This window comes from Nilaparvata lugens, chromosome 1, assembly GCF_014356525.2.
Source record: "Nilaparvata lugens isolate BPH chromosome 1, ASM1435652v1, whole genome shotgun sequence".
NCBI classification, from domain to species: Eukaryota; Metazoa; Arthropoda; class Insecta; order Hemiptera; family Delphacidae; genus Nilaparvata; species Nilaparvata lugens.
Genome location: NC_052504.1, coordinates 48,885,342 through 48,901,825, shown reverse-complemented (window position 1 = coordinate 48,901,825; position 16,484 = coordinate 48,885,342). Strand labels below are relative to the sequence as shown.

The 16,484-nt window shown below is 34.1% G+C and overlaps 1 protein-coding gene across 1 annotated transcript in view; it reads left to right on the top strand.

The window, feature by feature from the left end:
• The window catches only part of LOC111058345 (ubiquitin carboxyl-terminal hydrolase 48), a 142,022-nt gene that overhangs the window by 29,771 nt on the left and 95,767 nt on the right, over positions 1 to 16,484 (top strand). Inside the window, exons 8-12 of the mRNA XM_039435540.1 lie at positions 734 to 957; positions 2,214 to 2,456; positions 3,641 to 3,804; positions 12,318 to 13,375; positions 13,940 to 14,064. Of these exons, the coding sequence (XP_039291474.1) occupies positions 734 to 957; positions 2,214 to 2,456; positions 3,641 to 3,804; positions 12,318 to 13,375; positions 13,940 to 14,064 (1,814 nt within the window). The remainder of the gene's footprint in view (positions 1 to 733; positions 958 to 2,213; positions 2,457 to 3,640; positions 3,805 to 12,317; positions 13,376 to 13,939; positions 14,065 to 16,484) is intronic.

The window sequence follows — 16,484 nt, the reverse complement described above, 5'->3', positions numbered from 1 at the left end:
TAACTAACATGGTTAGTCCAGTCAGGAAGGCAGTCTCATCCCACAAAATTACAAGATAAATGCACTATAAAAGTTGCAGAGAATGAAATTAATTTCGCCCGATTCATGACTCCAATTACAAAAGTTTCTTGAAGCTTTAGTATTATGCATTAATCAGATCCAATCTATATTAAGTTTACAATCCACTTCTTATATCTAATTACAACCTATATTGTATATTGCACAATATTGTAATTCAATTTCATGGTTTTTTAGTAATATACTATTTATTTGAAAATATACATATCTGAAGGCATCAGGAACTCAATCCCATTATTGACCTCATAATGCATACTGAGTTACAATTTACCTAAACTTTCAATACATAAAAAAGAAAAAGTACGTAATTATTTAATACTATTGAGTTTATACAGATATTTCATGGAAAATACAATAGGCTTCTGTCCAAATCTGTCTTTTTTCCAATTCACAAAAAAGTTAATATATAGTTGAGAAGTCAAGATCTGTACATGGTTTATAATGCTTTGGTAATAAAATATATAATTTTTTTTTATTCTTTCCAATTTTCCTCAGCTTTGATATGGATATTGAACTTTTATTGTACAAGAGACTCTCAACTAGTTATAAAATTAGGTAAATAACTTCAATATTTTTATTTCGATATTGTTATTGAATGTGTTGAAATAAATTCGGTTACATGTTCACAACCGTAAACAACATGTTTCTGTTTCAGAATTTGGCAAAAAGAATGGCACGAATAGCAGAGTTCCAAAAGGGTTTCTGTCTTCAACCAAAGCATACATGTTGGTCTACAGGAGGGTCTCTGCGGATAATCAAAGTTCTGACAAGTCGCAAAATAAATTTGAAATAAGCGCGCTCTCTGATAGATTGCAAGAATATATAATTCGACATAACAAGGAGTTCGATAACTGGATTGAAGAAACTACTCGTTTGAGAGTAAGTTGGATTCGTTTAAAGTTTGATAATACATATGAATAATAATAATTATAATTATAGTTTAATAATAATTTATGAATTCGTTGTGATGATTTTGTTTGTCATAGTATTAGTGGAGTCCATTAATAATTAGACTGTTTGATCTATTAATGATCCTCACATTCCTCACAATCCTCACATTCTAATAGAATATTAGAAGATAAGTTGGCCCGCACTCAAGCAACAACAATAAGTAATGAGCAACAATATTACTAGTATATTCTCCATTTAATTCCAGCTTATATCGCCCACTAGAGCAATATGACAACGTTGACAATTTTGTAGATGTCTCTCGCGACATGACTTGCTAGATTAATAGCAGCAAATGTCGCCTAAGCGTTAGTTTAATATGTTCTTGACATTTTTATTTCTTCTAAAACCTAAATTTTGAAAATATTTAAGCATATCTGTAATAATTGGTGTCTTTTTTACGAGTAGGGTATCCCCATCTCTGGAAGTAAAGTAGCAGGCATGTTAAATAATGCAGACTGTGGAATTGATGGGTAGCACCTCCGTCTCTGGAAATAGAATCATAGAATGTCGAAAAATCTCCCCATTGATCTCTCTTTCCGAAACGCTCGTGTTCCCTTTTGGGCGCCTGTTCGGTGTACGTACAAGCGCCCACCTTGGAGAAGTATGAAATTGGGGATTACGAGTATTTTCCCAGGCCTTTAGACAAGTTGGAGGATATGTCCGAGATGACTAGATGATCTGAGGGTGGTTCCACTGCACTGCAACTCCTCTATGATACTTGCCTACCGACTTAACAGTGCCGTTGAATAGTAGCAAGCGCGTCCCAACTCACGGGAGGTGCCCATTTGGAGGTGTGGCGTTGCAGCTGTAAGCTTGTCTTGTTTACAAGTGATATCGGTGGCAACAAAATATGCAACTACATGCAACAAAATATGTTGTTGCCTCGGTAAACGAGCTCAATCAGAAAGAGAATAAATTTTCCTGTGAATAGCTTGGATCCATCTGTTGTAAACATGGATCTTTCTGTTGAATTCCAATGTTTTCTAATATTGGTATTGTAGATAGTTCAGTTCTGAAGGAATATCTCAAATTGCCTAAAATGCACTCAAACATTAGAAATCTGGGTTTCAAATAATCAATGGACTCTTCTTACAAAATATCGTTTCAGCGTTGACTCCTGATCTCTGAACTTTGTATATCATTAAGGATACGTATAAAATCGTCGAAAACAACTTCCATTTCAGGCTAGCTGTGTTGAAAGTGGACTCGAATTCACAGAGCAGATGAAGACGTTGTACAACTCACTGGCCATTCCTGAGAACGCTGACTGGTCAGTGATTGATGCGATATCTACTAACTGGATCACGCATTGGCTCAAATCGTGCGCTAATAAGACTGAACCCATCGATAACAGCAAATACGTCTGTTCCCACGGATGTCTCAATCCAGACCAAGTTACCAATGTCAAATATGTACATACACCGGCGGTAAGTTTCATACTTATTTATTCATACATGCCATTTTTTTAGTTTATTCAACGTCTTATTTAAATAATATGCAGATATAACATTCTACAAAAAATAGAAGTAAAAACATTCATATTAGTACTTTCCAAGTAAGTCCCAATCTAGTGTACTTTGAAAATCTAGAAATATGCATTGATAAACTGTGGAAAGAGAACCCTCTAAATAAGTACTTCCATTAACAAAACGAAACCTTTGTATCGAGTTTAAACTTTCAAGTTCAGTCGTAAAAACCCTTGAAAACCTCTCTACACAACCTCTCTAGACTCTAGCAGAACCTCTGTAACAGATCTACATATTTTTGGTTCATTTTTTTTCTCGAAAACGCTTGAAAAACGACGATTATCTTTTGTGTTCCCAATCATTCCCAAGCGCTCTCAATACAACATTATTTGTACACCTTGATGGAACCACTGTACCAAATTTAAAACTATTCTGACTATCACTTTATCACTTATCACATTTCATAAAACTTGGAAAAATTAGAAAAACGCGGATTCCTAGCGTATCTTCGGCGAAATTTTGAAGCATTCCTAACACAAAATTTCTAGAACCTAGCTCAAAATGTGTACCATATTTAAACATTTTCTGTTCATTTACTCTTGAAAAAGCTGCGAAACGCAAAAGAACGCTGATTTTGGGCGTATTTTTGGCATAATTTTCACGTCCTTATACAACATCACCTTATATACTCGTACAACATTGTTCACCTTAGCTGAACCTATGTACCAAATTTAAACATCTTCTATGTAAAAAACACTAAAAACGGCCGATTTTGGGTGGATCTTTGGCGTTATTCCAAATTCTTTCAATGCAAAATTTTTAGACCTCAGTTGAGCCTGTGTACCAAATTTGAACATTTTTTATGAATTAGTTCGTGAAAAATTATGTGAAAACTCATAAAAACGTTGAATAAACGCAAATTTTGGGTGTATCTTTGGAACTTTTCTGAAATCCGTTCTTAGTGCGCCTCTAGAAGGCCAACTGAACATACCTGTCAAATTTGAACGTATTTGATCCAGTAGATTTTCAGGTCTGTTGATTATAAAACAGTGAATGAGTGAGTGAATAAATCAGTGCCATTCCGCATACATATATTTATATAAATTATTTCCATTGGGTAATTTGGAATTCATTTGCTTTTACAGGCAGATGAGTTGTACAAGAAGTATAGCGGTGGACCAAGAATCAAAGGAGAGTCCATTTGTTGCAAAGAGTGCACTAATTCAAGGAATAGACTATTATTTTTAAAAAATAAGCTAACCGATGATGCCAAGGAGATAAGTAATCTTCTCAAGTCGAAAATGGAAGAGTAAGTATTGTAATCCTACAATTTATCATTCCTGACTTGATAATTGATTCATGTGATTCTATTACACTCATCGGTTTGTTATAGATTCATGTTATCTCATAATAAATAGTTAATGTATATGATTTTTATTATCGATTGTTTAATAATGAGCTTATGTGGATTTGAGATTTTCATTGGAATATAAATTATATTTGTCGAATTATTCAGAGATCTAGAAATATAACATACATGTAAGGTATGTCAAATCAGAAAAAAAATTATGATGTTTGAAAAATAGCTTTTTACAAATGCAATTTTGCAGCCATATAGATATAATTGGATCACTAGAAGTGGATGAACTGCTTCAACAGTTTTCAATAAATTGGTTAAATAAAAAAGGAAGTAGTGTTGTATAGTTGTGTGTGTGTGTAGTAGAGAAGGTAATGCACTGAAGTCAAAGCCACTCATGTATGGAACACAGAATAGAAGGGTAATAGAATAGAATGAATTTACTAGCCCGAAAAACAGGATGACACAATTTCATATACAGGCCAGTTAATAATAACAAAACAACACTCAGTCAATACAATAATACTGTCAATAAAAAACAATACAAAGTCTACAATAAAAACATATACCTACGGTATATCAATCCTATTCATATAACGGTAATATTATTAAATTCTAGATATTGAAATCTTCTACATTCATTTTCATGTCTATAAACTCTTCAACTGAGTAGAAGGAGTTTTTCAAGAGAAATGTTTCTAAAATCTGTTTGAACTTCCTGTTATTAAGTTGCCTCACATCAATAGGATACTCCAGTCAATATAGACATAAAAAAGGGGGTGTGCTTGCAATTTATATTGTAGTTCTGATTTTTTAATATATTATTTGGGTACATAAGAGAAGTCCAGATCAAATTTCTTCATTCAAAATTTCCATGTGCTAGATACAGAGTGGCCCAAAAACCTCGTATTTTCGGCTCATTTTCCAGTTTTCAGCTATTTCTGCCAAATCTCGTAATCAGACAGAAAAATTTGCTCTCGCCTTTTTTCTAGAATATGAAATTCTAAATAAAATGAGATCATTCGGAACTCTCTATCTCCAATCAGTACTGAGTTATGATTTTTCAAAAATGAGTGAAATTTGAAGGAAAAATCAATTTTGATAAATTTTAGTTTTTGATCAACAATATCTTCCGATTGTTACCATTTAGATGTATAATTCAAAATCCCTCTGGGCGTATTTTTGTGCTCTAGAATCTGAGACTAGGTAGAGCGCTCTATCTCATATAGATTTCTAGGTACACCTGACAGCAATGCTCCTTGTATTGTGAAAAACACCTAATTTTCAGCTTCAACCATCATCACCAACTACATAGTCTTCACATTGATATTTCGCACAATGAAAAGACATAAGATTATGTTCTATGATAGATGCACTTCATTTCAGTATTTCCTAGTGGAGAGTCGCGCTTAAGGACACCTCAAGGATCAAAATTTCAAACACTTATAACTTCTGACACAATGCTCAGATTTCATTGTGCTACACTTCATTCTTCTCGGCTCGTCAAGGCGGTCCAAAATCATGCATCATAAGTAAAATTCGGTCGAAAGGTGGAAAATTTATTGTTGAGTGTACTAAAGCCCATATTCCAATACACAAAAAATTGTCAATTTCTATTTTTAAAGAAAGCTATGTATCTCGGTAACCCCTTATAATTTCCCTTTCACCTGCCGTGAACGATTTATGAAAAAATATGTTTGTAGAGTGAGATTAGATTTTTGAAAAAAATCCGGAAATTGTAGATATTTTTATCATATTAACGGTTTTGGCAGTACTGTGATAGGGAAAAGTGATTTTAGACAACTGAGCTCGTAGAGGATGAATTTATCTACAATTTGGATTCAATCGAGAGTTTCTATGATGTATCAGACTCGTTTTAGAAACTTTTGATCAACAGTAAAATCACGGAAAAAATGTAAAAACTGAAATCGCCATTTTTGAAATCTTCTGTAACTTTCGAATGGTATTGGTATTGAAAGTATTATTTATTGGAGAGAGTAGAGGGGGGGCAATTTCCAAATCCTCACTAGATTTGGAAATTTTATCAGAAGTATTTCAAAAGACATGCAGCCTTGATTATAGAAATTGGCCATTTTTTGTGTATTGGAATATGGGCTTAGGTACACTCAACAATAAATCTTCCACTTTTCGACCGAATTTTACTTATGATACATGATTTTGGACCGCCTTGACGAGTCGAGAAGAATGAAGTGTAGCACGATGAAATCTGAGCATTGTGTCAGAAGTTATAAGTGTTTGAAATTTTGATCCTTGAGGTGTCCCTAAGCGCGCCTCTCCACAAGTAAATACTGAAATGATCTGGACTTCTCTTTTGTACCCAAAAAATATATTAAAAAATCAGAACTACAATATAAATTGCATGCACCAATGTATATAGTGACTGGACTAGGAAGCATATTCATCAAATTTAATTGCAACATTTGAGGGACTTTGGACAGCTTTATGCAGTCTGCTTCTAGTTAACATTGAGCGCCTGATTGGATATTGTATTATAAGAATGAATTACATTTCTCAACTCCATTTTATCCGGATTCGTTTTCAGAAATAGTAAGCATTGTATTATATAGGTATACTGAATACAGAATTAGAATGCGAAGAACTTTGTAAATATCTCTACGATGTTCCCGAATACGCGCACTGGCGATGGCTCTGACAACTCTTTTCTGCATAATTGAATAAAAACACAAATCTGTTGTCAAGTTCTACACTGTTTTGTGTTTCTGACAGACAGATTTGTGTTTTTATTCAATTATGGAACGGTTCTACAATATTGACAATGACTCAGTCGAATCTATTCTGCATGATGAAAATGTATTGTGCTTGTGAAGAATAGCCCCATACTATCAAGCCATATGAAATATGTGGTATGTTGGTTTCTCAACTCCATTTTCTCTGGATTTGCTTTCAGGAATAGTAAGCATTGCAATATATATAATGAATATAGAGTTAGAATTCGAAGACCTTTATAAATAAATAAATAATAATAAATAAATAAATGTTTATTTCCCAAAAAAAAACTAAAACTACAACATCAATTACACAAAATATTAGATAAATTACAATATTACATACAATAGTTAGTTACAAAAATTCTTATAATGTGTCCTCTACTTGTTTAGTTTTTTCTGTGTGGAAATTGACCTACTCCACTATGGCGTACCATGTTCTAGAGTAGGTATTGTTGTTTTTTTTTGTGCGTATTATTAATTAGTTAGTGTTTAGTAAGTCATTAGGTGGTTAGTTGTTGTTTGAAATAATGTTTTCTATGTTCTGTCTTCCTTTGCTCATCAACCAATTGTGTACTATTGTTTTGAACCTTCTAGGATGATTAATCTGTTTAAAGTTGCAGGAAGTAGATTATATAATTTTGGTGCTAAATGATTGAAATGTCTCTGGTATAGTGCCTTCCTTGCAACACTAGTGATGAGAAGATTCCTGTATCTGGTGTTGTGGTTGTGGTTTCTGGTTTGAAATGTTGTTGGGTTCTTGTGTAATCTGCATAGTATCTCCTTGGAGTAAAGCTTTCTTGGATCCATCACGTCAACTCATTGAATAGCTGGTCTGATGAATAGCGTGGAGGCTTCTGGTTGATGACCCTCATGATCAGCTTCTGTACCCTGAGGAGCGGTTCGATGTGCAAGAAGCTTGCACCTCCCCATCCCACAATCCCATACAGCATGAGGGACTGAGCTAGAGAGAAGTAGATAACTCTTAGACATCCCTTGTCGACCAGTGTCCTCAGAATCCTGAATCTGCAGATAGTCTTCCTCAGTCTCCCGCATAATTCATTGAGATGATGATCCCAGCGCAGAAAAGAGTCCATTGTAACTCCAGGTATTTCTGTGACTGTTTCCTGCGAACTGTATATGAAGTGTTATTCCGTTGATTCTTGATTACTATCTCATCTCCTGTTGGCTGTCCATGTTGAGTCGCCGAAAAGGTCAGAAAGAAGGTTTTCTCGTGGTTCAATGTTAGCAGATTTTCACTCAACCAGCGAGACACCCTCTGAAGTCCAGTCTCGGCTTCTCTCCAGGTCATCTCCCAGGTCGGTTCAGAGAACAGTAGAACAGTATCATCTGCAAAGGTGGTGATTGATCCATTAATTTCCATGTTGCATAATGGGTTTATGTAGAGAAGAAAAAGAATTGGTCCTAGTACTGTTCCTTGTGGCACTCCAAACTTTACAGTCAGCTTGTTGCTTATACATCCATTGACTCTGACACATTGTGTTCGGTTTGATAGGTAGCTCTGAAAAGATTCCATGCGACTCCTCTTATTCCATAGTTATCAAGCCTTGAAAGAAGAATGTCATGTGACACCGTATCAAAAGCCTTCTTTAAATCTAAGAATACTGCCAATGGTTTCTCTTCAGTGTTTATTTTATCGGCAATCTGAGTGGTCACATAGTGGATAGCATCATTTGTACTGCGACTAGATCTAAAACCATATTGGTTTGGCGATAGAAGATTATTTTTTTCAAGAAAGCTGATCAGTCTTGTTTTGATACTCTTTTCAAAAATTTTTGATAATGTACTTAGTAATGATATGGGTCTGTAGCAATTCATATCTTTCTTATCTCCTGTTTTGAAGATTGGACAAATGACAGCTTCCTTAAGACACTGTGGAAAAACACCTTCCTCAAAAATTCTGTTTGCAATATGTGTTAAAGGCTTGGCAAGTATCGTATTATTCTGTTTGAAAAAATCTGGTTTTAAATTATCGAGTCCAGGTGCACTATTATCTTTAAGACTATTAATGATTTTTATCATTTCGTCCTCACTGACAGGTGTAAAGAATAATGACCGGCAGACTATCTGATCAGCTGCCGCATGCTCATCTGCGCCATTACAATCGCTATTTAGAATGTCCTGGGCCAGTTTTGATCCAATACTAATAAAAAATTCATTGAAAGAATTTGCCATATCTTTATCATCATCTCCCAATTTCAATTCTCTCCCTTCCAAGTTGATTTGGTGGATTTGTGTTCTTGGCCGTTGCACTTCGGTTATTTCTCTTATTACTTCCCATGTTTGCTTGGAGTTGCTGGAAGTTTCAAATCGCCTTGAAAAGTATTGTTTCTTAGCATTTTCTATTACAGTTGTTAGTAGATTACTGTACCTTCTATAATACTCTCTAAGCTGTAGATTCGCTGTATTATTCTTGCTTTGTCTGTGTAATTTATCTCTCTTCCTTATTGATGTAATTAATCCATTTGTAATCCAAGGCTTAATTTTTCTTTTTGTGTGCGATACTCTATTAATAACTTTACATTCTTCTGTGTATTTCTTCAGTATTTCTATCATTTTCTTCAAGCACTATCAGCGCATTCCTGCAGGTACACGGAATTCCAGGTCTCATTTGTTAGTGCTAATGAAAGTTTATTATAATCAATACTTTCATAGTAGGGTTTTCTTCTGTTGTGATTGTGTTCCACCGCATCATATTTAATTCCCAGAATAGTTATAAAATGATCTGTAATAGAATTTGGGAAAACTATTGGTATTATATTTTTTAAAGTTTATCAGAATATGATCTATACATGAAGCGCTATTATTTCCAATACGAGTTGCCTGCTTTATACAATGTAGAAATCCATATTCACTGAGTAGATTATCATAGTCTTCCAGTTGCCTGTGCTGATTTGGTTCTTTTGTGTTGATGTTCAAATCTCCTAGAACGATGTGAAAATACTTTCCATTATCATTCAAAATCTGCCTCAATCAATGAGAAATTCTGTTAAGTCCAAGTGTGATGGAGATCTATATACCGCTGTTATAACAAAAGTATCTTTCCCAATTTTTAAATGCATATTCAAACAGTTGGCTTGCCTAACTGCAATTTCTTTTATTTCGACAAAATAGTCGGATTTGACATAAATTATTACTCCATCATTCTGTAGGATATTGTTTTCTGTTTTGTAGCAGGTATAATTATTAATTGATTTCAAGGAAACACCACCAGCATCCAGCATTCCGTTAAGACTATCACGTCGAAATCCACGTTCAGGTCTTCCAGTTGAATAAGAAATTCTTCAAAATTTTTATTGTAGCTTCTGATGTTGAAATTGATGATTTTCAAGTTGAAAGGTTGGATTGTATTGTTGACATCTTGTGAATTTGGAATCGAAAAGTCCTCAATGTCTAATAAATCCAAATCCTCCATCAAATCAGCCATTTTTGTTTTTGTGTTTATAATTATTTGTGCGCCAATTCAAGGAATAGACTATTATTTTTAAAAAATAAGCTAACCGATGATGCCAAGGAGATAATTAATCTTCTCAAGTCGAAAATGGAAGAGTAAGTATTGTAATCCTACAATTTATCATTCCTGACTTGATAATTGATTCATGTGATTCTATTACACTCATCGGTTTGCTATAGATTCATGTTATCTCATAATAAATAGTTAATGTATATGATTTTTATTATTGATTGTTTGATAATGAGCTCATGTGGGTTCGAGATTTTCATTGGAATATAAATTATATCTTCCGAATATATTCAGAGATCTAGAAACATAACATACATGTAAGGTATGTCAAATCAGAAAAAAATGATGATGTTTGAAAGATAGCTTTTTACAAATGCAATTTTGCAGCCATATAGATATCATTGGATCACTAGAAGTGGATGAACTGTTTCAACAAGTTTTCAATAAATTGGTAAAATAAAAAAGGAAGTATTTTTGTGTAGTTGTGTGTGTGTGTGTGTGTGTGTGTGTGTGTGTGTGTTTTTGTAGTAGTAGAGAAGGTAATGCACTGAAGTCAAAACCACTCATGTATCGAACACAGAATAGAAGGGTAATAGAATAGAATAAATTCACTAGCCCAAAAAACAGGATGACACAATTTCATATACAGGCCAGTCAATAATAACAAAACAACACTCAGTCAATACAATAATACTGTCAATAAAAAACAATACAAAGTCTACAATAAAAACATATACCTACGGTATATTATAATAATCCGGTAATATTATAAAATTCTAGATGTTGAAATCTTCTACATTCATTTTCATGTCTATAAACTCTTCAACTGAGTAGAAGGAGTTTTTCAAGATAAATGTCTCTAAAATCTGTTTGAACCTCCTGTTATGAAGTTGCCTCACCTCAATTGGAAGCCTATTCATCAATTTAATTGCAACATTTGAGGGACTTTGGTCAGCTTTATGCAGTCTGCTTCTAGTTAAATTGAGCGTCTGATTGGATTTTGTATTATAAGAATGAATTACATTTCTCAACTCCATTTTCTCCGGATTCGTTTTCAGAAATAGTAAGCATTGCATTATATATAATGAATACAGAGTTAGAATGCGAATAACTTGTAAATATCTCTACAATGTTCCCGATTACGCGCCCTGGCGATGACTCTGACAACCCTTTTCTGCATGATTAAAATGTCTTGTGCTTGTGAAGAACAGCCCCATACTATCAAGCCATATGAAATATGTGGTTGAAAAATACCAAAATAAGCGTGGCTTAGTCCATGTTGGTCCAGCTGCCCACATAAGGGCAAACATACTGCTGCTCAACCTACAATGTGTTGTGCCCAACTTAGAGTAGGGTCAATAATTATTCCTAAGAATTTCTGTTCCGTACCAGTATCATTTGTTGCTGATCCTTTTTGAGCCTAAAAGTGACAGTTGTGGTTTTGGCTTTGCTGAGGAACAGTTCGTTGGCATTCAACCAAGTCTGCACCGACTCCAGATTCCTCTCCGACAGTGCAACAGCTTGTGCATCATCTGTATGTTTATTAAGAACTGTGGTATCATCGGCATGCATGGAGATTTCTGTTGGAACGTTTATGCTTAGATCGTCAATCATGGTCAGAAAAAGCACTGGACCCAATACAGACCCCTGAGGCACACACTCCACAGGCAAAACGCAAGAGTTGTCACCATTCACGGAGACGTACTGCACTCTGCCTTGCAAATAGGAAGAAAATAGCTCAAGAGCAGGTCCCTCAACATGAAGGTGTTTCAATTTTGCCAGGAGGATAATTATCATGTAACACACAATGGAATGCAAGACTGAGGTCACAGAAAGAGACATATTCAGTTCACTAATGATTGATAATAACGTTACAACCGAAAATAGTCTCAGTTTTTCCAATAGATAATAACTGATATTTATTCTATATTATTATTCTCATTATTATTGATATTATTCTATATAAGCAATTTTAAAAAAGTTTTTACTCAGATGAAAAATATGTAATTAATATTTATATAACGATTAGTTTGAAAAAGTCTAATTATTACGAAATACGGAAGGTTATTTAATGATAATCATGTCATCAGGTTATCAGGAATTTTTGTCAGATTAAAAATGAAAACACAGTTTAATGTAAAAATGTTATTCAATAATATAATGCATTTGATGAAACTAAATCTTATTGCTATTAAGATTTACCCAACTGCTGATATAGATTATGTTTTTTCCAGCGGTGATCCAGGCTTCTGGGTTGATAAGGAATGTTTAAAAAATTGGAAATCCCGAGTTGAATTGGAGAGGAATGATGCCGAAGTCAACTCAAATCGCGAAGTAGATGACGAGAAGAAAGAAAGCGACTCATCAACTCCGTCTCCTCAACAAGTATCTGATCCGGCCAGTGCCACCGAGAAGGAATCCAATTTTCAAAACTCAAATTCTGAAATTTGTTCACCAGTTAAAAAAGAATCCCCGTCCAAAGTTAAAAAATCGCCAAAACCTGTTGAGAAGCTCACGAATAACGGCTTGAACAAAAGGTCTCTCACGTTAAGTGCATTGCGCAATTTCAGGAAGAGACAAAAATGCGAACCAGATAACAACGATGTTATAGATGAAAAAGACGCAAATGACGCAGATGAACGCTCACTTACACAAGTATCACTGAAACAAAGACTTGAACAAGTGACCAATGGTGATATTTCCTGTGTTGATCAGTCGACAAAAAATCATTCAGAAACTTTTACCACAATTGATGCAATTCTAAGCCGTCTAAACATTGCTCTAAACAAAATCAAAACTGAAGACTCTGATCTATTATGCGACGTGAAACGGGATTGGATACTACTAAACTCGGTTTACTCAATCTTGAAGAAGAATATCACAAACTCTGATCAAACTACGATTTGTACCGATGCTAACAATCGCAATAATGAAGCCCCTGTTAAGTTAGACAAGTCTGTGCTCAATTCTAGCCCTAAAACTTCTCCCAGAAAAATTAGGAATGTAGAAATTGATACAAGCTGTAACGTGAGTAAAGGCTGCTCTAGTCCTACAAAGGATAGCGTAAGAAATGTTGCTGGGAATTTAAATAGTGAGAACACACATGCGGTACTTGACTTGACAGACCAGAAAGTGAATGACAGTGAAAAATTAGACGAATGTAAGAAGAGTAGTATAAAGAGTGAAGGTGACGGTGACGGTGAAGTCGGTGAAGATGGCGATAATGATGTTGATGATAATGATGGTGACGACGATGATTTACCCTTCAATGAGCGACTTGTTTGCGGTCATGGTGAGTTTTTAAAATGTTGTTAACGTTATTTTGTTGTAAGATATTCTAATAAATAGTCCACAATAAGCAAGAAATGCTATCTTAAAATTTCTATGGAATGGTTCTATTTGATTATAAATGGGAATTGATTAATATTTTTATGATACACCTGACAAATTGGCAACGTCTATAGGTGAAGTGGGGAATTGGTTCCAATTTAAATCGGACCATTTTCGTGCGGCTGACTATAAAATGAATCCTGCTGATAAGTTAAGGAATTCTCATTCACTGTTTCTCAATTACAACTCACTGTACTGAAACTGAATTATACAATAGTATATAATATTACTTCTCAAATAAAATTTACTTTTTCATTATCTGGTGTTTTTTCAATTACAAATGTAATTGATATCTTTTCAAATCAAATCGATACTTAAATTCAATTAGAAAAGGTGTAGAATCAGTCTGATTGTTTCACCAAAGTGTGTTTTTCTGAAAATGTTCAAAAAATAGTTGATGTACTATACAAATCCTTTTGATTTATGACTCGACACCTGAAATGATAATGCCAATATTTGTTCGCAGGTAATCTCAGTGCTGATGAATCAATCCGTCGACTTGTTCCTGTTAAAGTTTGGGAAATTTTAATAAAATACTTCCCAAACTGCAGGACATTCGCTCATGATACTATTCCTTGCCAAAAGTGTCAGGTATGTTCCAGAGAAACAAATTCCATTCTCCAAGTTTTCCATGTTATCTTGTAACTATTACCTAAATAGCTGCTACTTGAAAGTCGTATTCACAAATAAAGTCACAGGTCTAACATAAAATTAAATGAAAACTAAGAGACAACTGTTACATCATCAATTCTGTTCCATTTGAGAAAATTTTACTGATATTCTCATGGAATAACTCTTATCTCCACATTCTCCAAATTTCTTCTTATTCTACCTCTATTGTTCTCTCAAATTTGAAACTCTGAAATAATGTTGTGATCTTTTATATTTAAAATATCACTATCAATCTCGAACATTTGTGTGTTCTACTGTTTGAATGTGATTTATATTCAACATTCATTGTAAAAATTATTCATCAATGCTAGTGGATGGAACATTACAGATATCCGCATTATTAGTCATGAACAGCAAACTTTGAAATATTTTCTATAAATCTCTATTGTATTGAAATTCCCATCAAAATGTTAACTCATATCCTGTTGAAAAAATCATGCTTTACAAGCAATAAATAATGGTAGAACCACATCATGATCAAGATCATGTCCGTAACAAGGATTCATAGGACCTTTTCCAGGTGAAGAAATGGCTGGTCCAGAACACCCTTTCCCTTAATATATCAAAAACAAAGTATATGCCAATATATCTGCGCCCCATAACAGACTACAACCTTCAGAACATACAAATACGTAAGTGTGATAATCCACTGAGAAACCTATGTACGTGGGAAAGCATAGAGAAAGTGCACTCATACAAGTATGTAGGAGTTTATTTTGACTGCCGAATGAGATGGTCAGAGCACATTAACTGCCTGAAGTGTAGGGTTCACAAATTTATATATGCTTTTCGCATGCTGACTGACATTCTCCATGAGATCGAAATGAAAATGGCCTAATATGCTTTTATTCAGTATCTCCTCTCCTTTGGCATCATTGCTTGGGGAAGGAGGAGCGTTTAAAACAGTGCTTGAACCCCTCGCAGTGGTCCAAAGAGGAGAGATTATTAAAACAGCATTCAAGAAACCTTGACTTCACCCATCTACTGCATTTTTTCAGGAAACAGCTATTCTTACAATTAGGCAACTATTCATAAAAACACTCCTTACTCATATTTTTAAGCATCAAACCACTATTTTCTCCACAATCACGCATCAACATAATACTCGCTATTCACAAAACATCGAAATTTTATCTTCCCATCTTTATAAGTCCTATTCCACAACCAATCCTTCATATATTTCACAAATTCTCTATAGAAACATATGTAGTAGCTTTACCAGTTGGAACCTATTCGAGTCTCTCTCAATAGGTACATTCAAGAAGAAAACACGCCTTTTGCTATCAATTATAGGGTCAGAAAACTCTGAAGGATTAATAATGTCAGCATTTAGGTAACCGAAATGAACATCAAATAATTGAACCTGAAATTAATTAAATCTCATTGACATTATTATTTTTAATATCTATTTAGCTAATTTTAATATATTCTCGCTCTGATAAAATTTCTTTAAATTGACTATTATTTTTATTATTATATTTTTTAACCTGATGAATGAGAACCCGAGCATGGTTCTGGGGACACCCTCTGGCTAATCCTCCGAATTTACGTGTTTTATAAATGTTTTACATTATTTTTCACATTTTACTACATATTACTTTTCTAATTTACTCATTCTTCACATTATATTATTATTATTATTATTATCATACAACTGGAGACCATTACAATATCCCAAATTGGTCAATCTGTTGGGACCCACGTCTGTTCTTTGTGAATCAGTCATCGTCATCCAGACAACAGGTCTGCGTACCAATATCCTATGACATTGTGCTATCAAACACAATCATCATCATATTACTGTAACTGTTGCTATTTTTAATATCTAGTATAATATCAATAATTAGTCAATACCCCTCACATTTACTGTATTACCTATTTAAAAAAAGTCAATCCTTATTCACGTGAATGTTTAACTTACAAAAATCTGAATCATTCCTCGGAATCTTCCAAACGTATTGACAATCCGAAGAACTAGTCTTCATACTCAGACCTCAGGTCGATGTGAAGATCATTCTTGAATAAAAGCACTGTCGGTTCACGACTCCTCCCAGATGAATTCATTCCTGATTAGTTACGAATCTCAATCATGATCAAAACTAGGATTAGGATTTTTTGAGGATCACTTTCTATTTGATTTAATTTCTACTATTTTGTTTGAGTTTTTTATTGTACGAAAATATTATTCTTATGTATGTGTTCTTGTAAGAGTATGTAGAACTGACAGCAGATTGTGAATCATATTGTTTTGTTTTTTATGAAGAATAAAGAACTTTTTGAATTGAATTGAATATTAATTCTTATAGTGAGGTCCACGTTATAATGGCAGTATTTGATTA